The following is a 27,169-nucleotide window of genomic DNA, read 5'->3' on the forward strand; positions in this document are numbered from 1 at the left end:
GGGGGGCTTTGTTTGATCCCTTCTCTTTCTCTGGACCCAGCTGTGATGAGAGGTGGGGTGGCCTATACTGTGATGAGCCAGAGGCCACCCTTCCAACCCAACTGAAAGACAACTTCAATAGAGCTCCATCCAACCAGAACTGGCTGACTGTGAATGGAGGGAAATTAAGTACTGTGTGTGGAGCTGTGGCTTCGGGAATGGCGTTGCATTTCAGCGGGGTGAGTGTTTGGCTGCGGGTAATTCATTGCTATATATCTGATGGTTAAGATTGTGTGTATATATATAAATATATATATATACACATACACTTACATGCTTTACTGATTTTGCTCTAGAGGCCCCAGCCTAAGACAGTCCAGTTAGTTTTTCCCCCCCCCAAATAGTTGAGGCTCTTTTTAGGTTTAATTGGCAAATCAAGATGTAGAGTTCATCACTCTGAATACACAATCCTGACTTTAACTTGCAATTTTATATAAATCAGAAAATACTGATTTCTATCTAGTCTTACCCTAACACACAGCAGTTGAAACAACTTAATTATGCAGGGTAGTGTTGGCACAGGGCATATATTTACTTACACATGAAAAAAGGACTTAAACGAATTTCTATCCAGGGAGAGAACATTGCACAGGGGGGTGTGGATGTCTTCGTTTGGATTATTCTCTAATTGAAAACTCTTGAGCATGCAACAGATATGGGATTTAAAGAGCCAAAAATCTGGAAAATTAGCATCAAAAACCAAACCTGTTGCCATCAAGTGAATTCCCACTCATGGCGACCCTATAGGACAAAGTAGAACTGCCTCGTAGGGCTTCCAAGGCTGTAAATCTTTCTGAAAACATTTTGCCATATCTCTCTCCCTCAGAGCGGCTAGTGGGTTCAAACCAGACCTTTTGGTTTACAGACAAGCGCTTAACCACTGAGCCACCAGGCTTCCTAAATTAGCATCGGTTGTCCCTGAATTTACTAACAACAATTAATCCATTCTGTAAATTATCCAAAAAAGAATAATTGACAATAATTACTTAACATTTGTATTTATAGCAGATTATTAAGGATAGCAATGTTGGAAGTGTTCTTTGAGAAATTTTATAATCATTCTACTTTTGCTGGCAAATCTTACTTCATTTAAAAAATATAATTTCTTCAATAATATAATTTCCCTAATGGTTAGATGCCCTTCATAAGCAAATTAATAAACCAAAAAACCAAACCCAGTGCCATCAAGTCGATTCTGATTCACAGCGACCCTATGGACAGAGTAGAACTGCCCCATAGAGTTTCCAAGGAGCACCTGGTGGATTCGAACTGCCGACGCTTTGGTTAGCAGCCGTAGCACTTACCCACTACCCCACCAGGGTTTCCAAATTAATAAAAAGTACTAAAAATAAGTTCATTGTCACCTCTTTACATCTGACCGTACCCTATCTTAGAGCTCTGTCACTATGAAGTATATTATTATATTGAGTATTTTATCCCAAGAGTAATAAAAGGACATGCAGGATTTTTATAATCATCACCACGGACTAAAAATGCAGTATTTAGAATTCTCTCCCTATCTTGGTTGGAACTGTAATTAATTTGTTAAAACCTTATGTCCTAGTTTTCCTCATATGTTCACCTAAGAGATATCTACCTATCTACATTAATGAGTTAATATTAAAGGCATCAAGATCTCCTATAAAGTTTAAATAAAAATCATTAGCACTATCATCTCTAATTATAATTTAGTTAAATTATATTATATATTAAATTTTCATAGGTATTCATTTTTAAAATTCATATTAAAATAGTGATCGCAACAGGCCATTCCATTAATAGCTGATGCCTTTTTTTAAAATATAATAAATGCACAAGAGTAACTGGGAATAGTTTAATAAAGGCATAGAACAGTTACTTTAATTCCACCTCTCATGTTGCTTATAATAAGCAGAAGAAAATCTCCCTAGAATGTAGTGCTCTATGATGTCTTTAAAACTGAAATTTTAAAGTTCAGCAAGTATTTGGTGAGCACCTACTGTTAGCTAGAAACCATGCTAAGTGCCACCATAGTAAGAGAGAGGATAAGAAAATCAGTATTGCAATACCTTGCAATATGCACTACAGAGGAAATATATAGAAGATAGACGCCAAAGAATACCTGTAATCTACCATCAAGATTTCTTACCACAGTTTTTTTTATTCTGCTTCTTTTCCTTAGGGTTGTAGTCGATTGTTAGTCACAGTGGATCTAAACCTCACTAATGCTGAGTTTATCCAGTTTTACTTCATGTACGGATGCCTGATTACACCAAACAACCGTAACCAAGGTGTTCTCTTAGAATATTCTGTCAATGGAGGCATTACCTGGAACCTACTAATGGAAATTTTCTATGACCAGTACAGTAAACCTGGGTTTGTATTGCATTTTATCTCTAATAGCCAGTGTGTTTAGCAAAGATGCTTGTAAGACCTGGCAGCAGTCAACCACAGGGGACCACAGTTACGGTTACTCAACGGAAGGACACCTCAGGGACTGACTTAAAGATAAGGTTTCCGAGCTGGATTCAATAGCTGGTTTTAGTTTTTATTTAAAGAGCAACTAGTTTTTTTTTTTTTTTTAATTCCAGGATAATTTACAATCATTGTGCTGATGGTGAATAGATCTAGTGCAAAACCAATAGCAATTAATGACCAAATTCCATTTATTTGAACATTTTAGAAAAACTAGAAACAGAAAAACGGTATTTGGGTGTATACTCAGTTTCAGAGAGTTTTGGACTAGGAAATTAAGAAACGCAAAAGATGTAAATATTCTTAAGAAGCCTAAAACCCGTTATCATAGAGTTGATTCGGATTCCTAGAGACCCTGTAGGACAGAGTGGAACTGCCCCAAAGGGTTTCCAAGGAGCGGTTGGTGGATTCAAACTGCAGACCTTTTGGTTAGCAGCCATAGCTCTCAACTGCTGCACCACCAGGGCTCCAAGAAACCCAAAACCTATTTAAAATCCCTTATTAAAAACCCTGAATAATCACAATGTATGGTTTTTTTTAAAAAAAGATTCTTTAAGGTCAAAAAACAATCAATGTGACCAGCTGGAAAAGTCAAAGAGGCTGTTGAAAAGGAAAAGGGCGTATTTATTAAAGAAGGAGCAGGAGAAGAAGGAAGGGGTAGAGGAGGATAAGAAGAGAGAGGAGGGAGAAGAAGGCTGGCAGGGCAGAGGGTCATGGGAGGGGAGGGAAACAAAGCCCAATTAAGAAACGTAGGTAATTCCTTTGTACATGGCAAGCCAGGAACAAGCTAGAAAGTGGATAAAATAAAATAGAAAATTAAAGAATCTTTAACAGTAATTTAAATTCGGTATATCAGTTAAGAATAGATTCAGCTGTGAATGACAGAAAACCCAAAATAATATAAACAAAATTTTATTTCTTTCTATGTAAATTAGATCCAGAAGAAAGTAGCCTAGGGCATCTGTAGTGGCTCCAAAGCACCAGAGACCCAGGTTTCTTCCATCTTGTTGTTTTGCAACACTCAATACGTGATTTCCGCCACATGATCCAAAAGAGCCACTCTAGCAACTCCACACCGCAGCCAGAGGAAGGAGGATGGGCAAGAAGGGCATACATCCTTTGACTCACATCCTATTAGTCAGAACTTAGTCACATGGCCACGTCTAACCAGGGAATCTGTCTTCTTCCAAGACAGATTTATTCGTTCTTTTGGCAGTCCATGGTATATTCTGTGTTCTTCGCCAACACCATAATTCAAGGGTGTCAATTCTTCTTCTCTCTTCTTTATTCACTGTCCAGCTTTCTCATGCATATGAGGTGATTGAAAATACCATGGCTTGGGTCAGGCGCACCTTAGTCTTCAAAGTGACATCTTAAACACTTTAGAGAGGTCTTCTTTTTTTTTTATTTTTGTAGCAGGTTTGCCTAATACAATATGTTGTTTGATTTCTTGACTGCTGCCTCCATAGACAGTGATCCAAGTAAAATGAAATCTTTGATGACGTCAACATTTTCTCCATTTATCATGCTGTTGTTTATTGGTCCAGTTGTGAGGATTTTTGTTGTCTTTATGTTGAAGTGTAATCCGTACTGAAGGCTGTAGGCTTTGATCTTCATCAGTGAATGTTTCAAGTCCTCTTCACTTTCAACAAGCAAAATCGTGTCATGTGCATATCACAGGTTGTTTATGAGCCTTCCCCCTATCCTGATGCTGCATTCTTCTTCATATAGTCCAGATTTTTGGACTCTTAACTCAGCGTAAAGATTGAATAAGTGTGGTGAAGGATACGACTCTGACAGACAACTTTCCTGACTTTAAACTATGCAGTATCTCCTTGTTCTGTTTGGAAAACTGCCTGTTGGTCTATATACATGTTCCGCATGAGCACAACTAAGTGTTCTGGAATTCCTATTTTTCATAATGTTATCCATAATTTGTTATGACCCACACAGTTGAATGCCTTTGCATAGTCAGTAAAATACAGGTAAACATCTTTCTGGTATGCTCTAACCCCTAGGAGACAGAAAAAAAAACAGTATTGGCTTATGACTTCCAAAGTGTGTGTACTCTAGCCCTGGTCTAGTTCTACAGATCCAAGGGGACCCCTAGAAATGCAAAAAAATTGTGTAGACTCTGTAAGACCTGTCCAAGGACAATTAAAGCAAGTGACTAATTTAGTGATGCTTGAATTTGTTCACATTCTATTGTCCCAAATTTAGTGACTACTGAGACTTTGTGAAATCAAGCTAGTTTATCAAGGTTTGAAAAAAAAAAATTCTTGGTTAATGTCCTTCCCTCACCCACCATGCGGTATCCTCCTTCTGGCTGTAAATTTTTTACTCATGCGAGACATTTGACAAGGATTTTTCCCCTCCCCGCCCCCACTTTTCTTATAGATTTGTGAATATCCTTCTTCCTCCTGATGCTAAAGAGATCGCTACTCGCTTCCGCTGGTGGCAGCCAAGGCACGATGGCCTGGATCAGAATGACTGGGCCATTGACAACGTGCTCATCTCAGGCTCTGCCGACCAGAGGACCGTCATGTTGGACACATTCAGCAGTGCCCCAGTGCCTCAGCACGAACGCTCCCCCGCGGATGCTGGCCCTGTAGGAAGGATAGCTTTTGACATGTTTATGGAGGACAAAACTGCAGGTAAATTTTTCCTTGACACTAAACAGAAAACCAATGGAAATGCAATCATTTGGATTTGGCTCTTTTCATGAGCATGAAAACTGGAAACTTTCCAGATACTCAAATGGTGTAAATAGTAAAAAGTGTTATTTATGCCATCCTGGAGTCTCTGGGTGGTTCAAATGGTTAATGCATTCAGCTGCTAACTGAAATCTTGGCAGTTCAAGTCCACCCAGTGGTGCCTTGGAAGAAATGCCTGGCAATCTACTTCCAAAAAATCAGCAATTAAAAACTCTATGGAGCACAGTTCTACTGTGATGCACATGCTGTCACCATGAGTTGGAATTGACTCAGTGATACTGGTGTTTTTCTTTTCCTCTCAACCTTCCTGATTTACTTTATAACTAAATCTTTTCTTTTTCTGAGCCAGCAAGTCTGTCTTAGTAAGTAACATTCTTTAATTTTATCAACAGGACAATTTTATTTTCTTAAAGAAAAAACATTTTTATTTCTATGTTTACTGTTTTCCACTTAGAAAGCCAACATTTCCCAGTCATTTGTTTTAATATCCAGAGACAAATTGTTTCACTACATGTCAAACACACCTATGATGACATTTCATGTTTCAGATCGTGTCCAGGGTCTTGCTTGTTACTGTTCATTCTCAGTAGGTGTAATTCAGTGATACTCATGAACTACGAAGTCTTTTTGTGCTACTATCATTTTTAATGCCTTGTTTTCTTTTTATCTCATGCTACTATGTTGGTCGCCTTTTTTTCAAGGGGTGTCTTAGATTAGGTATATGACTTTTTTATGCAACATCCTTGGTTTTACTACATGAGGTATATCTTCAGGTTAAGTAGCTGTGTTTAATTATATATCTCCTACCAATACTGCAAGTGCTACTGTCATGGATTGAATTATGTTCCCCTAAAAATGTGTGTATCAACTTGGTTAGGCCATGGTTCCCAGTGTTGTGTGGTTGTCCTCCATTTTGTGATTGTAATTTTATGTTAAAAGGATTAGGGTGGGACTGTAACACCACCCTTACCCAGGTCACATCCCTGATCCAATGTAAAGGGAGTTTCCCTGGGGCGTGGCCTGCACCACCTTTTATCTCTCAAGAGATAAAAAGGAAAGGGAACCAAGCAGAGAGTTGGGGAAATCATACCACCAAGAAAGAAGCACAGGAAGCAGAGTGCGTTCTTTAGACCTGGGGTTCCTAGGCAGAGAAGCTCCTAGTCCAGGGTAAGATTGATGCGAAAGATCTTTCTCCACGATGGAGGGAGAAAGCCTTCACCTGGAGCTGACGCCCTGAATTTGGACTTCTAGCCTACTAGACTGTGAAAAAATTAATTTCTCTTTGTTAAAGCCACCCACTTGTGGTATTTCTGTTATAGCTGCACTAGATGACTAAGACAGCTACCAAAACAGTAAAAATAGATAAATATTATGCCACTATAGATTAATCAGAGAGTGGGACAATGTGTCATACCCAACTCAGCATCTTGCTCACAAAGGACAAACTGAGACTGTTTACAATAGTAAGACTGATAAAATGGATGTCAGGAGAGACTCTCAAAGTTGCTCTTGAATGTAGAGTAGCTAAAGCAATAGGAAGAAATGCTGAAGTAAAAGAAATGAACAGAAGATTTCAAAGGGTGGCTCAAGAAGACAAAATAAAGTATTATAATGAGATGTGTAAAGACCTGGAGTTAGAAAACTAAAAGGGAAGAACACACTTGACATTTTTCAAGCTGAAAGAACTCAAGAAAAAATTAAAGCCTCAAGTTGCAATATTGAAGGATTCTGCAGAGAAAATATTAAACAATGCAGGAAGCATCAAAAGAAGATGGAAAGCATATACAGTCGCTGTACCAAAAAGAATTGGTCGACGTTCCACTATTTCAGGAGGTAGCGTATGATCAAGAACCAGTGGTACTGAAGAAAGAGGTGCAAGCTGTACTGAGAGCACTGGGGAAAAACAAGGCTCCAGGAATTGACGGAATACCAATTGAGACGTTTCAACAAATGGATGTAGCACTAGAAGCACTCTTCATCTATGCTAAGAAATTTGGAAGATAGTTACCTGGCCAACTGACTGGAGGAGATCCCTGTTTGTACTCATTTCAAAGAAAGGCGATCCAACAGAAAGTGGAAATTATTGAACAATATCATTAATATCACACACAAGTAAAAATTTTGCTGAGGGTCATTCAAAAGCAGTTGCAGCAGTACATCGAAAGGGAACCACCAGAAATTCAAGCTAGATTCAGAAGAGGCCGTGGAACAAGGGGTATCATTGCTAACGTCAGATGGACCATGGCTGAAAGCAGGGGATACCAGAAAGATGTTTACATGTGTTTTATTGACTATGCAAAGGCATTTGACTGTGTGGATCATAAGAAATTATGGATGGCATTGTGAAGAATGGGAGTTCCAGGACACTTAACTATGCACATGAGGAACCTGTCCTTAGACCAAGAGGCAGTCATCCAAACAGAACAAAGAGGTACTGTGTGGTTTAAAATTAAGAAAGGTGTGCGTCAGGGTTGTATCCTTTCACCATACTTATTCAATCTGTATGCTAAGCAAATAATCTGAGAAGCTGAATTATATGAAGAAGAACATGGCATCAAAATTGGAGGAAGGCTTATTAACAATCTGCATTATGCAGATGACACAACTTTGCTTCTGGAAAGTGAAGAGGACTTGAAGCATTTACTAATAAAGATCAAAGACCATAGCCTTCAGTATGGATTAGACCTCAACATAAACCCCAAAAAACAAACCCATTGCCGTCAAGCCTATTCCGACTCATAGCAACCCTATAAAATCCTCACAACTGGACCAATAAACAACATCATGATAAATGGAGAAAGGATTGAAGTTGTCAAGGATTTCATTTTACTTGGATACGCAATCAACAGCCATGGAAGCAGCAGTCAGGAAATCAAAAGACACATTTTGTTGGGAAAATCTGCAGCAAAAGACCTCTTTAAAATGTTAAAAAGCAAAGATGTCACATTAAGGACTAAGATGCGCCTGACCCAAGCTGTGGTGTTATCAATCACCTCATATGTGTGAAAAAGCTGGATAGTGAATAAAGAAGACGAAGAAGAATTGACGCCTGTAACCATGGTGTTGGCAAAGAATATTGAATATGCCATGGACTGCCAAAAGAATAAACAAGTCTGTCTTGGAAAAGGTACAGCCAAAATGTTCCTTAGAAGCAAGGATGGCAAGACTTTGTCTCACATACTTGGGACATGTTATCAGGAGGGACCAATTTCTAGAGAAGGACATCATGCTTGGTAAAGCAGAGGGTTAGCAAAAAAGAGGAAGATCCTTAAGGAGATGGATTGATGCAGTGGCTGCAACAATGAGCTCAAGCATAACAATGATTGTAAGGATCGCGCAGGACTGGGCAATGTTTCATTCTGTCGTATATAGGGTTGCTATGAATTGGAACCAACTCAACAACACAACAACAGCAACAAGACTGATAAAAGCTTTTCAGAGGATTGAAGCATATGTTGGAAGAAAAGCTGGAATTTGGGAAGTTTTAATAATTTATAATACTTAACTATTAATGTTTTATTACAAAAGTAATACATGTTTGAAATGTGAAATTGAGAAAATACAGAAAATCATGAGGATGAAAACAAAAATCTTCCAAAATCTCATCATGCAGAGGATACCTGTTGTCCATATTTTTGTGTATTTTCTTAGAGTCTTTTTTTATGTCATTGTAAGAGCTAGGCTGCTAACCAAAAGGTCAGCAGTTCGAATCCACTAGCTGCTCCTTGGAAACCCTATGGAGCAATTCTACTGTGTCCTTTGTGGTTGCCATGAGATGGAATGGACTCGACAGCAACAGATTTTTATAGAAATATAGTTTAAACAAAATTAGTATCTTATGTTGTATATATTTTGTAGCTTGCTTTTTCACTTAGAATTAAATCCTGATCGTTTTCTCATATACCTAAGTATCTTTGAAAATATAATTTTAATAGCATATTATACTCATAATTTATGTTACCATTTCCACATTGTTGAATACTTAGGTTAATTAATTTTCATTAGTCCATTCACTGATATATCACTTGGCAATATGGTGTAACTGAAAATATTTACTAAATAACACCTTTCTAAATAGAAAAAGTATAAAAGGTCCCTCACCACAGCTAAGTGGTTTTATCCACTTAAGAAGGTTAGTGTGATTTTCTTAAATAGATCTGGTTCAGAACTTTGCTAAATTATTAATTTATTTTTCCCTGTATAATGGTTTATATATGTGGCTTTACAATCAGAAAATAATTTAAGAACTGTTTCTTTCTGTATAAATAAAGCAAATACAAATTATTTTTTCAAGTACCTAAGAGATTGATTTTAATTTAGGCTTAGTTGGTGATATATAATAAAGACACAAATTTTCTGGTTCCTGCCTGTCTTATGAATTAAAACAGTGTTCCTAGAAACTGTTTCTAGGAACACTATTTTTGTAAGATAGGTCCATTTAAGAAAATCTCAGTAACCTACAGAAGTAGTTTCTGATATTGCAGAAGAGATTGATTAATTAGTTGATTAATGTAAGCCTCTTTGATCAGGATTGAAGAGTTCTAGCATAAAATGAAATATGCACCTCAGAATAAACTGACTCAAGTAGTTAGAAGTCCAATGTCTTTGGAGTCCTATATTTGTGATGTAGGTTTAAATGCAGCTCCAGATCCCTTGAGTGAAAGCTAACTGACAATGGCATTGTGGTAGCCATCTGAATCCCAGAGATAAGCTGCTTGTTCTACAGGTGTAAGCTATGCTCAGACAAAATCAAAAGGACACAAAATGGGTGAACACTGAATTACAATTAAACTGTCCGGTCTCTTCTCTGGATGCTCTGAGGCCACCCAACTCTGAGGCTTGAACAGTGGCCTGAAGCCTCCGGTTGCACCTGTTCATCTCTATTGTAAATGCTGGCGCTAACCCCAGAAAACGTTGAGAGAATTGGGACCTATGAAACCAAAGTATATAATGAATTCGATGCAATTTATGGCTTAATTTCTTAACTCTCTAGAATAAGATCATGATACAAAAATATATCTTTCAGAAAGGAAAGGGAATTATGGGGGACATGAAATAGGGGAAGAGTGAGTGAAAGGGAGGGGAGGAAAGTGAGAAAAAGAAAAACAGGCTCAATACACAGGACTCATTTCGTACTAATCAATTCACAATCTTACTTAAAAAACCAAAACCAGTCGCCCTTGAGTCAATTCCGACTCATGGCAACTCATTTGTGTCACAGTAGAACTGTGCTTCGTAGGGTTTTCTATGACTGATTTTTCAGATATAGAAAATCGGGCCTTCCTGTTGAAGCGCATATGGGTGGACTGTAGCCTCTATCCTTTTGGTTAGCAGCCAAGCACAAGAAGCGTATGTACCACCCAGGAACTCCCACAGTCTTACTCACTCTGCCCTTGATTCACAGTCTTGCTGCCTAGGTTTTTCTTACACTCTTCCAAATAGTTTATTTCAGTAATTTTTTTTTATTAACTGGGTACATTTCTTCAAAGTATAACTGTTTATCTGGCTTGAAAGAGGAACCGAGATTTATTAAAAGAAATCTACCCAAAATATTTAAATATCCATCCCTAAATAATCAAATCTTAAGAACATTACCAAGGTAAATTTATAATAGTACTGTCTTAGAGATAATCCAGTTTCTGAGATAATTTCCTTGTAATACTGTATTTTCATTTTTGCCAAGTTAAGAATGACTTCCCATTTCAACACTTAAAAGTATTCTTTATAACAAATAGCACAATTCAAAGCTTTAATTTTTCTCAACTCATTTCTGGGCTCCCAAAGTCATTTGCTTGTCTAATTAAATAGGCAGAATAAAATTTTTCATTACAAGTTGTATAATTGCCCAGGTAATACTACCAGATTTTGAGTAGAAATTGCTAACTCACCTTCCCTGTCATGTTACTAAAATTTTTTTCTTCTTCTTTAGATCCTGCTTAAAAAGTTAAATATTAGCTATACATTTCCCTCTGATTTTTACTTACAGCACATGCAATACAGATACTTTTTCCCGAAGTGTAGACTTGAAAGTACCAAGTAGTAGGTCTGTCTCAATACTTCCAGTCTCCATGTTCATAAAACTATGTGTTTGCACCAGTGTTTTGTCTGTGAATTATTTGTAATACAGGAGTGATTTCTACTTTAAGTAAGTCTTGATTTTGCCTACAGTGAAAATTTGATTCGAGTATTTTTATTTGTCATAAATGTGTTGTCTTTTTTTTTTAAGTGAATGAGCATTGGCTATTCCATGATGATTGTACAGTAGAAAGGTTCTGTGACTCCCCTGATGGTGTCATGATTTGTGGCAGTCATGATGGCAGAGAAGTATATGCAGTGACCCATGACCTGACTCCCACTGATGGCTGGATCATGCAATTCAAGGTGAAAACATTATGTTCCACATTACATTAATAACAACACATTAGCAATATAAAAAATGAAGAAAAATTGTCATGTCAAAGACTATCTGAAATTTCATTGACTTAATATATACTTTGAAAATTAAAATCTAATATTAAGGTAATATTATACAACTATTTATGACTTAATGATTTAAAGTATTTCCCTTCTGAACTATTTCTAGATGAAACTTTCATATAAGTAAATGTTTAAAGACTGATTAGATCAAAATATTGATTAAAAATACAGGATACTGATCCCAACTCCCTCAGTTAAATCATATAACTTAGGCAGATTTTCCATTAAAGAAAAGATTAAAACTTTAATAGCTGTCTCTACTTTTTTAGAAAAGCATTTTGATATTTATGGAGAAAGAAAATTATAGAAAAGAAAAACATGATTAGCATGAATGCTAACATCAACTTCCTATTTTGGCCAAGACTAAATGTCAGCCAATTTATCCTGTCTACCTAAATTTCACTGTATTAGCAACAAACGTCACATTAAGTCTGTCTCCATCAACAAAGGGTGCTGGGCTCTATTAAAAGTACCTTCTGTTATCACTTCATTGCATTTCAGTCACAGTTGAAAGTGATTTATTGAAAGTCATAAATTGTATGACAAAATAGCAAAATTGGTAAAGCTGTTAGCCATCCTTCTTGGTCAAGCATTCTGCCAAAAAGAAGTGCCAGACCATTAACACAACAAACATCAATTTGTAAGAGTGGGCCCAGGCCTTCCAAGGCAATCAGCCAAGCATGGCAGAAGTGCAGGTTTCGGCTTCTCTCCAAACCCACTGCACAATGTATTTGGCACTTTCTATACTCTGTCATATTGGGCAACCATGTCAACTCTCCCTGTCCATCAGCAGAACAAATAATGAACCTGAAAATACAGAAAGGATAGGGTGCAGCGTACGCCAAGTGATCAGCAACTTTCTTGCTGCCAAGTCCTTAGAACAGAAACACATAATATGGCTTTCATGTTTTTAACTTTTCAGTACCTTGACAGTCTTGCTTTTCTACATTTATTAGATCTCCGTTGGATGTAAAGTGTCTGAAAAAATTGTCCAAAATCAAATTCATGTCCAGTATTCTACTGACTTTGGTGTGAGCTGGAATTATCTGGTCCCTCAGTGCTTGCCTGCTGACCCAAAATGCTCCGGAAGTGTTTCTCAGCCATCTGTATTCTTTCCAACTAGTGTATGGAAAAGGATCACCTACCCACTTCCTGAGAGCTTAGTGGGAAAGTAAGTAAAAAAAATAAAATGAAGCCTGGTTCTAAGCAACCAAAAATAGATTAGGAACCCTGTTGTCAAGCTTGAAATTATGTGTAATTGTGGGTACAGGGCTTCCTTCCTCCCAAACTCTAAAGATCGTCTCATTGGTAACCTGCATGGTGAATAAACTTCAGGAGACTTCAGGTTGTAATTCTCAGAATTGGAAAATTGGCCCTTCCAGTTTACATGCCTCATTATCTTCAAATGAGGCAGAACAATAGTGATAGGCTTGGAGCCAGAAGAAAAGGTATACCCTAACTTATCGCATTGCACACTGTGGTCCGCCATGTGTCATATGCTTTCCACATTACTGCCCTATCAATCCATAATGTACAGAGCCAGGAACAAGTCCTAACTCATCATGCTACATGCACAAATCCTAACTCTTCATGCTGCTTGTACAAATGTGGTTTGTAGGTTTCATTTTTCTCTTATCAAAGCATTATGTTCTACACCTGCAGAGCAAAGTAATTGGCCAAGAGCAATGGTAAGCCAAGGTAATTAAACTGTCTTCTGGGAAGTCTGAAGATATATTAACTTAAGGCAATTCCAAAAGCTTAAAATTTCCCTTCTACTGTAAAATCAGGAAAAGGGATACATTAAAGAAAATGGCAGGTACACCCCTGCTGTATTAATCATATAATCTAGCTAAATGAGGAAACATCTTGTGAGATAGAATATATGACCAGAATATACGGAGCTTTTGGATAAAGTGTTTACATGTAGCTTTTCCGATATTCCCATAAATGTCATTTACTACAGAACACTCACAGTTCTTTGGAATGAATTTAAAGAGTTTATCCAATTAACATGCTAGGAAACTAAGTCAGGATGCTTTCAGCGTCACATAATAGAAAACTCAAACTGGCTCAAATAAAAATGAAATTTATAATATCTATAGTGAAAATTCCAAAGATAAGTGGATTCTAGGATTGATTGATTTTCAGACTCAACAATGTCTACGAGGACATTGTTCTTTCTTATTCTCTTACTCTGATACTTTACTTTCCACAGCATTAGTGCCACACTCAGCCTTAGAGCTGGTTCTTCTCGTGAGCACAAGATGGCTGCCAGGAAACTGGAACAAAATGCTTTCTCACCCATGTTCAGTGGAGGAGAAAAAGAGTTGTTTTTCTTCCTCAGAAAGCCATAACATGTACCTCCTTGCATCTTATTGGTCAAAATTAGCTGAAGAATGACCATTCCTAAGCCAGTCAAGAGTTAGTGAGGTTCTAATAGAGTGATCATCTCCCATGAATCATCTGGGATAAAATGGATGCTTGAGACCTCCACAAACATCATAGACTAACTTCCCCTCTCCCATTCTCTCTTTTTTAATAATCAGATATAATTTACATACAGAAAATGTACAGATCCTAAATGTTCAGCTCAATAGGTTTTTACCATGGTGTAACGCTTGTAACCACCACATAAAACAAGACATAGAATATCTACATCACCCCAGAAACTTCCCTCCTGCGCTTTAAACTCTTTACACCAAAATACTGTGGCATATTTTAAAATAAGGTTAATTATGAGGCTGGTTTCCTCCAGAAGACAGAGAACAACAGTGAAATTAAAATCTCAGGGAAGTTGTCCTTTAATATAACCCTTTCAAAATTGTTTTCTAATTGGCATAGTTGCTCTGAGAATATTGTTTATCTTTGAGAAATTCAGAGGTTGCTGTTCCCCAACCACCTGAGGGCTGTGTGTGTACTGACAAAGCTCTGTCAGAGGATTCAGTAATTTTCTGCACAATTTTAGAAACGCAATTAGTGAACCTAGCGTGTCAGAACCACTGACTCCAGTTCATAAGAAACCTGATTCATGATAGTTACAAAGTTGTACACCTATTCCTCACTTATCGACTACCTCATTATATGACACTTCGCATTTACGACAATAGTAAAAATACTATCCGATTATTTTGCACATTAACGACATATGTCCAACAGTAACAAATGCCAAGGTGTGAGGCGAGAGTAAACTGGCTGCTATGGTTAATGTGTAAACTTGGTTGGGCCATAATTCTCAATGGTCTGGCAGTTGTGTAAAGCTGTATAATTTGGTAGTTATGTAATGATGTAGTCATCTTTTATTTTTTGATCTGATGTGGAGATCTTCCATTTTCACATAATGCTGATTTTCACATAACAACCTGGTCTTTGGAAACTAACCATGCTGATAAGTGAGGAGTGGGTGTATTTGAAAATGTTTCTACTGTTTGAAATAGAGATTCCATTGTATTTTTATTTTGTTTTGCAAATTTTCTGAGATATTATAAAATATAAACGAAGCCAGCCTGTAAAGTTCCATTACTAGAAGTAGAAAGAGAATAAAATGGAGTCAGAAAACATCTTTTATTAGCCTATTTCATCCTGTAAGAGTGTCTTAAATCTTTTTTCTCTTGAGTACTAAATACAGACCTGAATAGAGTTAACTTTTGTTTTTCATTCCTTTTCTTTTGTGATGCGAATAGTCCAGTAAGGTTTAGGTTCTATCAGAAGTACTCAGATATGCAGTGGGCGATCGATAATTTCTACTTGGGCCCTGGATGCCTGGACAACTGCAGGGGCCATGGAGACTGCTTAAAGGAACAGTGCATCTGTGACCCGGGATACTCTGGTCCCAACTGCTATTTGACTCACACCCTGAAGGTAATGTAAATGTTTCTGCTGGGAGCACTGACTCGCATTATATGCCCTGCCTTAAGAATCAGGAGATTCTTAAGATCAGAATGTGGGAGACCAGTTTTTTTTTTGGGTCCCTAGTAAGTAAGTCAGTCCTTTGGATGGAAACTAAGAAAATGTGACTTAGGTTTCTTACATACAAGAAGATTAGAATCAAGTTCTAGTACAATTCACCCAAATCATAAAATAAAATTAACTGCATAGATTAAAAACATAAACACTCTGTGTTTTTTTTTTTTAAACAGCTCAATTTAAAGTCAATAGTAAGCCTTCTTTACTTCACTTTTTCAATAGATGCATTTTTTGAAGGAGGGTACTAGTGTGGTTGTTATAGATACATTATCACAACAGACCAATTTTCAAAAAGACCCAAAGAGTACCTGAATTTTTGTTCAGAAAATTTCGTGCCCTGATTTGCCGACTGGTGAAATATGGTTGCATATTAAGAATATAGGGTCACTCTGAGTCGGAATCGACTCTACGGCACTGGGCTCTGGGTGATTAAGAATAGAGAGGTCATTCTTGGAAACTTTAATTGTTACATTATTATTTAATATACAAAGCAAATACAGTTGCCTAACACAACTTTCATATGTGCATTCTGTTTCTGGGATATAGTGCCTTTACATTATAAAACAGATAAATAATTAAACTAAAAAACACAAATGATTGAAATCCAGTCAGTGTATGAAAAAAAAAAAAAAAGTCAGTGTATGAGGGGCATATAATTCAAGCAAAGTCTATTCTGTCATTTTGTTCCTGTAACACTTCAACAACTTTGGGTTTGATAAATATAAAAATTAAATATTCAGGCAATGCTTACTTGTGTCTGAGGATGTTAGTCCATCTGTTATCAAATGAGATTATCCCATGAGAAACACAGCTTTGTATACTTTGGGTAATGAATAAACTTAAAAAATTCTAGTTTTGTTCATGAACACTAAAATTTTATTGGCATTTCTAAGTTGGAAAAGAAATATACAAATCTAAAAGCTCTTATTCAAATCTTTCTCATGCAATTTGCATGGTTACCTGTGCATTTCTTACGATTCCTGTTTTTATGTGGAAACCTCCCTTTCTTAAATTGTTATTATTTGCTAACTATCATGAGTTGGAATCAACTCAATGGCAACGGGTTTGGGTTTTTGGGTGTCAGTGAGGTAAGGTAAAACTGACACGTGACTACATGTCTTTAACTATAGAGTTGATTTTGTTCTAAGTTTAGGGAAAAGAGGGAGTTTATCTAAATAATTTTAACTATCATGAAAAGGTAGCAACTAAACAAATCTAAAAAAGTATAGCAAGGTTACTAAATCCAAGTAAAATTACTGTGGTTGCAACTGTAACAAATCGTTCTTATAATACAGTCCCATTGTTTTAAAACAAAAAACTGCTGTGCCTCAATGCAATGCAAAACTCTAGTATGGACAAAATGAATAATAGAAAATGAAAATATCCTGTTGTCGTTTATAAGTATCCATGGAAAAGCATTTGAAATCAGCTCCAATTTTTTTTTAAGTTTGGGCTATAACTCTATATTGTCTCAAATACCACATAATTATCATCTGGAATTGTTATTTTTCACCATGTCCACTTATTTTTTCCAGACTTTCCTGAAGGAACGCTTTGATAGTGAAGAGATCAAGCCTGACTTATGGATGTCCTTAGAAGGAGGAAATACTTGCACCGAGTGTGGAATTCTTGCCGAGGACACTGCACTCTATTTTGGGGGGTCCACTGTGAGACAAGCTATCACTCAAGATTTGGATCTCAGAGGTGCAAAGTAAGTCAATTTTTTGGCATTTAAATCACACCTTAACAAACTGGCCCCAATGCAAGGGACGTATGCGTGGAAGAGGTTGTTATTCAACTTGTTTTAGCTAGAGTTCTAATTAATCTTTCTGATGGATAATGTGTGCTTGCATTCAGATTCCTGCAATACTGGGGACGCATCGGTAGTGAGAACAACATGACCTCTTGTCATCGGCCCATCTGCCGGAAGGAAGGCGTACTGTTGGATTATTCCACTGATGGAGGCAAGTTTCAGGGGTGAAAGTCATACCATGGAGCAGATTCTCAAATGCCATCCTATGCCCTCAGAAAAGTCTTTGTAAATATTTGCTGACCTTATAATGTGGAGGGCATGTTAAAAATCATAATGTCATGAAGAAAAAGCTACAGAACGTGGCTGCATTATGTGGTCCATACATGTGTCTTCTGTGTTACACAAAATCTACAAAAAAAGAGACGAGAGAAGTCACATTAAAAAACTAACTCCAACCTTTGAATAAATAATATAGTCTCTATGTTTAACTGAAGCTTAAGTATTGATGATACAATTCAGAAATTAAAATTCTGTATAATTTTCCAACTGAAAGATAATTTTAAAGCATTTTTAAAAGCCTTGATGTGAATAAACATATCATCGATGCTGTAGAGTCTACCAGAAAACTTCATTAATTGTGAAGAAAGATAGTCTTAATTAGTGAAAAGTCTATCTTAGACTACTTTAATTAAAATTCTGTTTTATTATTTGAAGTAGCTGAAATTAGACCAATAATACCACAACGTCTCTAGAAAATCTACTTTAATAGATAGATATGATTCATTAAAACTACCATATAAACAGATCACCCTGAAGTATTTTAGGGTATTTGTAAGGTGTTTTCTTAAGCAGTTTAAACATCCCACCTGCAATTTTATCAACTGATTAGAGATAAACTTCAGCTCAGTCCAACTAATTCTTAATTACGGTAGAATTATAAAGCTGAGTTTTGAAATACTGGTTAGAGGTTCTTCTCTGGGAATATGCGACACATGGATATAACTCACTTTTCATAAGAAAGAATGCATATAGGAATCTAGAATAAAATTTTTAACGTTCATTTTGGTAGTTTTATTTTTAGCTATACTCTACATTGATCAAATTCAATTACTACAGTTCAGTTATGAGCATGCTATTTCTAAATGCCCCTCCTCTCATATCGTTGGCCTCATTTTGAGACAGCGTTTAAAAGAGGTGAACACCTACATTAAAGTCGCCTGTAGTTGCCTCTCATTTCCTGGTTGAAGATTTCTTTGGAAGTTTCCAGTTTTCCCAGTGTGCTGGTTGTTCTTTTGTTTGTTTTGTTTTCCCACATATGTTACAATGTTGGTAAATTTGTTATTACAGGAATTACATGGACTCTGCTCCACGAGATGGATTATCAGAAATACATTTCTGTTAGACACGACTACATACTCCTTCCCGAGGATGCTCTAACCAATACGACTCGACTTCGCTGGTGGCAGCCTTTTGTGATCAGCAATGGAATTGTGGTCTCTGGGGTTGAGCGTGCTCAGTGGGCACTAGACAACATTTTAATTGGAGGAGCAGAAATCAATCCAAGTCAGCTGGTGGACACTTTTGATGATGGTAAGAAAGAAGCATTGTTTTGTTTTTTTCTTTGAGCTTTTTATCTGCTTATGTCTTCAGATGAATTTCTATGTGAAAAGCATTTAGGAGAGTGCTTATCACTTATTCATGCTCAACAAATGTTCGATATTATATTTTCCAGTGGCTTATAAATCTTCAAGGTTGGCTTCCTGTTGAGATGTGAACTGAAAATTTAATAAACCTGCTTAAGGCACAATGTCTAGCTTTAAATGTATTTTGAAATTTCAATACCCTAAAAGAGTTTAATTTTCTTTAGGAATTTCTATACCACGGAGATACATATTGCACTGGTTTTAAAAGTATACCGAGAAGAATTTTGTAATGGTGCCAGTTTACCTATGCTACCAGTTACATTTCAAAAGTTGGGTGATCATTATCCTAGCATTTAATTTTTTTTTCTAAATTTGATTTCTTGTCTTAGATTTATATATTATACCATCTTAAATCTTAAAGGATAAGCAAAAGCTGTAGCTTTTAAGTAATTCAGCAATAAACCAATCAGTTCAAGAGAATAACATATAATATTGCTTCCAATTTACCTTAACAGAAGGTACTTCCCATGAAGAAAACTGGAGTTTTTACCCAAATGCAGTAAGAACGGCAGGATTCTGTGGCAATCCATCCTTCCACCTCTACTGGCCAAATAAAAAGAAGGACAAGACTCACAATGCTCTCTCTTCCCGGGAACTCATTGTACAACCAGGATACATGATGCAATTTAAAGTAAGGGGAAGCTGCTCATTACATGTTGGGGCAGGGGCAGAGGGGGAGTGCTTATTTAGACAACTTAGGGAAATGATTTACTTCATTAAAAGAGACTTGATCTTATAAACAAAAGAAATCATTTTTCTCACGGGGCCTTAATTCAAGTATGATTATTTGAACGAAGATAAAAATCTGTGAATATGTTAGGAGATAGTAAAAAAATGTCACTGTGTTATATCTGATACATGTAATCTCAGTTTCAGTTTCCAAACCTTGTAACAGAAAACCTCAAATGGATACCTCTGCCTACTTCTAGCTCTCTGTGACTCTATCTCTTTCCTTATGGTGGCACCATTCTTATATTCTGTCTCACACGCACACAAAAAACATACACAGATATATCTCTTCCTCACTCTTTTACTCTATGCCTGTTTCGTGACTCAAGCCACTTTGCTTCTTAATCTATCCCTTTTCTTTATTTCTTTTCGTTTTCATTTTATCTCTGACCTGCAAACATGAAACTAAACCTTAACCCAGTCAGAATTCCGCAAATCCTGAACCATTTAAAAAGGACTCTCAAGTCTTTTAAACTAACCAGCCCTAACCAGACATAACAGGTAATTAACAGGCCCTCAGAGAAAAAGATAAAGCAAAGCTAACTGGAGTCTTTCTCACTGCAAAACACACTTTCTAAAAGGCATTACAGAAGCACAGCTTATTTACTGGATAATTGTAAGACAGGGATCAGTTATTTGGATGCCCTTACCTTAAAAGATGTGCTATAATGACAGTTAATAGTAAGCATCTTTATTAGGAAAAATAAAAACGTGTTCAGGCAGTTCTCCGTTAAACTTTCCTTCAGAGACCAGGCGTCAAGGCAAGTTCCCCAAACGCAACCACTCCCTCAGGACTATCCCTAACCTAGTGACTTGAAGGATGTCCAGGGTCGTATCCAGTGTTATACCAGCCCTAATCCCAAGCCATGTTCCCCAGGAGTGAAGGGCTCTATCAGGCCCACACAGTGGCCCATATCAAAGATACCATATTTGGTTAAATTCATTGAGGCCTTCTCTGTTACTGCTCTGTCAACTCAGAGCTGAAAAGACTTAAAATTTTCTCTATTTTTTTTAAACTTTGTTCTAGAAACCCTTTTTTAATAATTTATTTTATTTTTATAACTAAAACCCCAAAATATTACTTAATAAATAATTATTATTTTATTATGTGTATGATATATAATGGAAACCCTGGTGGGGTAGTGGTTAAGTGCTACGGCTGCTAACCAAAGGGTCAGCAGTTCGAACCCGCCAGGCACTCCTTGGAAACTCTGTGGGGCAGTTCTACTCTGTCCTATAGGGTCACTATGAGTCAGAATCAACTCGATGGCACTGGGTTATGATATATAATACAATAATTATGATTTATAAATAAAATTGTAAAATTATTTAATAATCGATACTTAATTTTTTAATAATTAGAGTTATTACTAAAACTTCATTACTGAAAGTCACCATGGATCTTCTAAACACTATGTCCAACATAACTTCTCCTAGTGTTACTTTCTTTTTGGTCAATTTGTCTTCCCCAAGTTTATGATTAATAGTTTTAACTAGGTAAATAAAAATACCCACTGCCTTTGAGTCAATTCCAACTGATAGCGATCCCATGGTGTTTCAAAGGCTGTAAATCTTTATGGAAGCAGACTGCCACATCTTTCTCCCGCAGAGCCACTAGTGGTTTCGAATGTTGACCTTTCAGGTAGCATTCAATTGCTTTACCCACTGCACCACTGAATAAAAATAGTACTATTAAAAACTTCAATTCTCATTTCCAGGCAAAATTGTTTATCTTTAACAAAATTCAAAAGAATGCACTCATGGTGTCCTGGCAGGCTACTTTTTGAATATTTTTGGATTATCTGTCAGAGTCATAATGGAGAGAGATGGAGTTTCTAATTACTGATATTAGATATCATTTCGTCTTACCTAATTTGTATCAATTGTTTATTTTAGATTGTGGTGGGCTGTGAGGCCACTTCTTGTGGTGACCTTCATTCTGTCATGCTGGAATACACTAAGGATGCAAGGTCAGTGAAATAATGTCTGACACCATCAAAGCTGGAGTCCACATTCCAATGGTTGCTTACAGGGGAACAACCTTGTGTATTAAAAATGACAGTTCATGTGTATTTCACATTTACAAATTTCATTTGTATAAAATTTATACATATGTCTTATTTCCTAAATTTTTCTTCAGACAAAGAAAAACCAATTTTCATACTAGGCTACAGCCAACACACTTTATATTTTAAAATAAGTAAGACACTATATTTGTCCTCAAAGTAGAACTCTTTTTTTTCATGTTGCTCATTTTCAAACAACTCTAACAATAATTTAAATCAATGAAAAATCTAAATATGCTACAACCAGAGTCGTATCTCTTAAAGCATGTTAGCAATATTGGATAAAATCTTGAGTTACCTTATTAGTGTGTTGATAGCCCTGTCTCCCACCACCACTTTTAAAAATGAATTGTATTAAGCTTGGGTAGAGAGAATTTTGTCACTTGACTCTGGTACATTCCTGGTAAAAAAGAAAAAGATGTCAGTGGAAAGAAGCCATTAGAATGCACAGCCATGTTGTTGTTGTTGTTGGGCGTCATCAAGTCAGTTCTGACTCATAGGGACACTGTGTATATCAGAACGAAACACTGCCTGATCCTGCACCATCCTCACAATCATTGTTATGCTTGAGCTCATTGTTGCAGCCACTGTGTCAATACATCTCATTGAGGGTCTTCCTCTCCTTCGCTGACCCTCTACTTTACCAAGTATGGAGTCCTTCTCCAGGGACTGATCCTTGCTGATAGCATGTCCAAAGTATGTGAGATGTAGTCTCGCCATCCTTGCTTCTAAGGAGCATTCTGGTTGTACTTCTTCCAAGACAGATTTGTTCGTTCTTTTACCAGTCCATGGTATGTATATCCAGTATTTTTCACCAACACAATTCAAAGGCATCAATTCTTCTTCAGTCTTCCTTATTCATTGTCCAGCTTTCGCATGCATATGAGACGACTGAAAACACCATGGCTTGGGTCAGGTGCACCTTAGTCTTCAAGGTGACAACTTTGCTTTTCAACACTTTAAAGAGGTCTTCTGCAGAGATTTGCCCAATGCAATGTGTCCTCTGATTTCTTACTGCTGCTTCCATGGGTGTTGACTAGAAAATCATTAGAATGCACAGCCATGCACACTACCATTTTTACTAATGTTTGTGTCAGAATATATCTTGTATGAAATTATTTTCAATTTTTCTTTTTATGATCTACAATTACAAATATGTTAGTTAATTAAATATCTTAATCTAACCAAATGCCAGAGCATCACCTTGACATTAGACAGGTCAAATATTTCTAAGATTTATCTAACTTAACATCTTTGGTTTCTGCAGATCCGATTCCTGGCAGCTCGTTCAAACCCAATGCCTGCCTTCCTCTTCGAACAGCATTGGCTGCTCTCCCTTCCAGTTCCATGAAGCCACCATCTACAATGCTGTCAACAGCTCAAGCTGGAAGAGAATCACCATTCAGCTGCCAGATCATGTCTCTTCCAGGTAGGTTTCATGTTAGGGTGAATCTTGTGGAACTGTCTGACAGCCTCTGCAGAGCTCACACAGTGAACTGGGAACAACTGGTAAAGTGAGGCCAGAATTTTAATTGCAGCCCTAGTACCCTCTACCCTTTTTTCTCCCTTCTCTCATCAACCCATGCACCAAAATGACAAGTGCACGTCCCAAGAAAAAATAGGAAGAACTAGGAGATGATTTGTAAATGATTCATAGATACTAGGTTTTCTTTTGATGAAATATCATGACACATATCAAACTAAGTCACAGGCCTGGAATCACAGACTCCAGACAGAGACGTAGAAACACACCCATCCCACTCCAGTGTTCTGCCTTCCCAAAGGCTGCACCTTTCAGCCAAGATGCAAGGACCCTCTGGAGTGTGCAGGGCTGGTCAGTTACATGAAGCCTCAGGATAAACGTGATGGAATACAGTCTTCCTAGGTCCGCATTCATTTTACTCAAAAGATCTGGAAGATGATTCACCTTTATAAGAAAATTAACACATTTATGATGGAATAGAATGGGATCTTCACATAAAAGTTTCAGGAAAGGCACCAAGTTTGAGGCAATCTTGCAGAGTCTGAGGAGTACAAGTTCTCTCTCCTCTGCCAGCAGAGCAATCCAGGGGGTGGTGGGGGAGCCCTTCCCTCAGAAATAATCCCATCTCCAGAGGGTAGAGGCTGGGCGCAGTCCTGAGCAATAACAGCTTGCTGAATCTTTCCGGCTTTCTGTGGGACTTTCAGTGCGACACAGTTCCGCTGGATCCAGAAAGGGGAAGAGACTGAGAAGCAGAGCTGGGCCATTGACCACGTGTACATCGGAGAGGCTTGCCCCAAGCTCTGTAGCGGGCACGGATACTGCACCACCGGCGCCGTCTGCATCTGTGATGAAAGTTTCCAAGGTCTGAATCCCAGGCTGTCACTTTTGATATAGGAGACTATGAGGTTCTCTTTATCCTAACCTTTATACCAACATCCACCAGCAAATGGATAGAAACTTCAGCCTGAGAGGTTTGAGATAGATAAATCACTCCTTGATCACAGAGTTATTTATCATTGGAATGAATTATCAAGGATAGGTTTATACTATGTTCCTGAAAGTATTTTTAAAATTATAGATTTTAACTACTCAGAATATTCTATAGTACCTCACATTCCCCATGTTCCATATAACTCCCTGACCCACCCACACCCCAACGCTTTATTTCCATTTCTGGGCCTCTCTCCTTCCTGGACTGTCTGCCCTTCTCTAAATACCTTGCCAATATTCATTCTCCCTCAGCCTCTCTCAACGGCACCAGTCACTGTCTTCCCAAGATGTAGCTGACAACTCAAGATGTTCCATCACTCTGTCACACCAGAGGCCTTCATGACTCATAAAAATATATTTTTCTTGCTTGAGCATCTAAAGGCCAAGTATATATTTGGAAGAGGGCACCTACGCAGCTCACATCTCAGAAAATTTATGTCTTCCTGTAAGAAGCCTGCAGCCCTGCTTTCCTTTGATCCAATGCTTCTAGCAGGTTTTAGCCTCTATCATTTGAAAGCTGACTTTACATAATAACTATTATATCCTCAGGGCCTAACACTTGGCATATAACAATGCTCAGTAATTCTTTTTTAATACATTCTTGCGTGGTCTTATGATTTACATAGTTCTATCAATTCATTCATCAGAGTCATTTAGTATTTATGACATCCCCATAAGTTAGCTACGGTAAGTATTATTATTTCCATTTTATAGGTGAAGAAATTGAGACTCAGAGAGGTTAAGTGACTTGCTGAAGGTCACACCGCTAGTAAATCTGAGAAAGAATACCAGTACTCTAGTTGTTCTTCCAATCAGCATTGCTGTCTCACATAGGTGAGAGATTTCTCTAAAGAATAACAGAATTATACAACTTTTCCCAAGTGTACAATGTAAAAATCCATATACCTGAATTCTGGAGTAGAATCTACTTAGACTTTTTGTTTATGCTATTTTTTCACTTCCAAATGAAATTGATATGATCGCTGCTGACTGTTGCACATCTCTGATATTAGAAATTGCTAAGCCATCTCCTTTTTCCTCTGGATTCTTACTTCAGCTGAGACCAGTTGAGTCTGAGTATTAGCTGGGAAGTTTGAACTCTAGGCAAATGAACAAATCAAGTGTCTCCAAAAAGTCCTAGTTATTTGGAGCTTTTCCCCTGCCTTGATCCAACAGAACTATGACCTTTTGATTTTAAACTATTGTAGATGTTTAGAAAAGATGTATTGCTTAAATCAAGGGAAAATGCAAACACATACACATTTGCTAACAAATGCCAGAATTTAGCTCAGTGGTCTCTGAGAGACACTTCCAGTTTATCCATTTTTCATGTGTTTATCCCAGCCTCATTACTGAGTATCTGCTATGTGTTAAGTACTGTGCTAGGCACTGGGAATCCAACAATAAATAGGATACAGACTCTGCTCGCAAGAATCATCAAGTATAGAGCTGGAAGGAAGACAAGAAGATGACACGCCTTATTTTCTACTACAGAGTCATGCTAGGAAAAAAGAAATTAGATTGGCCTTTCATGCCAGGGTGAGTGCTCCCTGCTGAGATCCACTATTGATGCACACGCAGGCCCAGCCAGATGCTGTGGTATTTAAACAAGGGGTTTACACAAGCAATAAGTATATCAGCACATGCATACTTTAGTAAACACTCACTCAAAGGGTAACTGGTTTTGTTCAGCAATGTAAACCAATTATTGCCCAAATAAAAGAGAACTATTCATTGCTGGGAGTCTACATCTGCTTGTATTTTGCCATTCTTACAGTCACAGCAATGGATTAAATCTGAAATTGAATTCTTCTTAATTTTTGATGATTCTACTTGTTCCAGCTAAATGTTGTGATTATTTCTTTCCTTCCAGGTGATGACTGCTCTGTTTTCAGTCATGATCTTCCCAGCTATATTAAAGATAATTTTGAGTCAGCGAGAGTCACTGAGGCAAACTGGGAGACCATTCAAGGTGGAATGATAGGAAGTGGCTGTGGGCAGCTGGCACCCTATGCCCATGGAGACTCGCTCTATTTTAATGGCTGTCAGATAAGGCAAGCTGCTACCAAACCTCTGGATCTCACTCGAGCAAGGTAACAAAACCCCTGTGTTCTGATCCAGACATAGAATCAGTCACGAACCTAGTTATTATCAACTGTCTGTTAGCTCTGATAATGAATTTTATGTACAGATGGTACTAAATGGTGGAAACCTATATATCGTTTGAATTAGGTATAAGGAATATGTTTCACAACTCCGAATTATGTTTTGGATAAATTTCTTTTACGATTACTTTGTAATTTTTTATATGCACAGGCTCAGTGGTGGTCACATAGGCATAAGTCTGGGGAAATGGCCAAGTATAAAAAACTGGCTATGGAAAATCCATATAAATAATTTAGTGTTGACCAAAGGCAAACATGTAAATGTAAATGTGTACGTGAAGTAGATTTATAGTAATGCAAACATAGATCTATGTTTAGCCTATGGAAGTGCACAGAAATGGAGGATGAATGGACTGTTGAACAGATAGATAGATGGATAAGAACTTTAAGAATTCACATGCTATAGGAGCTGGAGTTTATGGTGGAATAGAGTGGACAGCAACCTTGCATGTGGACTAGGGAAGCAACAGAGGAAAAGAGGTCCCAGAGGGTACAGTTTCCTTCCCCACCTGCCCTTCCCAGCTCTGCAGCCTCAGCCAGCAAAAACATAGCTTTTGTCTGTTTAATTTAAGAAAAGATTCCAAGGCTTTAAAAAAGTTACAAAGTACATAATACTGAAAGGTGTCAGTAGCT

At 37.4% G+C, this 27,169-nt stretch overlaps 1 protein-coding gene across 1 annotated transcript in view; it reads left to right on the forward strand.

Moving 5' to 3' along the window:
- Positions 1-27,169, forward strand: part of RELN (reelin) — a 525,949-nt gene that overhangs the window by 485,989 nt on the left and 12,791 nt on the right. The window contains exons 48-61 of the mRNA XM_064289885.1: positions 41-218; positions 2,201-2,394; positions 4,891-5,147; positions 11,434-11,588; positions 12,641-12,855; positions 15,365-15,542; positions 17,183-17,358; positions 17,505-17,611; positions 18,748-18,990; positions 19,559-19,734; positions 21,729-21,802; positions 23,166-23,327; positions 24,086-24,243; positions 26,245-26,464. Of these exons, the coding sequence (XP_064145955.1) occupies positions 41-218; positions 2,201-2,394; positions 4,891-5,147; positions 11,434-11,588; positions 12,641-12,855; positions 15,365-15,542; positions 17,183-17,358; positions 17,505-17,611; positions 18,748-18,990; positions 19,559-19,734; positions 21,729-21,802; positions 23,166-23,327; positions 24,086-24,243; positions 26,245-26,464 (2,493 nt within the window). The remainder of the gene's footprint in view (positions 1-40; positions 219-2,200; positions 2,395-4,890; positions 5,148-11,433; positions 11,589-12,640; positions 12,856-15,364; positions 15,543-17,182; positions 17,359-17,504; positions 17,612-18,747; positions 18,991-19,558; positions 19,735-21,728; positions 21,803-23,165; positions 23,328-24,085; positions 24,244-26,244; positions 26,465-27,169) is intronic.

Source organism: Loxodonta africana, chromosome 8, assembly GCF_030014295.1.
Source record: "Loxodonta africana isolate mLoxAfr1 chromosome 8, mLoxAfr1.hap2, whole genome shotgun sequence".
Taxonomy (NCBI): domain Eukaryota; kingdom Metazoa; phylum Chordata; class Mammalia; order Proboscidea; family Elephantidae; genus Loxodonta; species Loxodonta africana.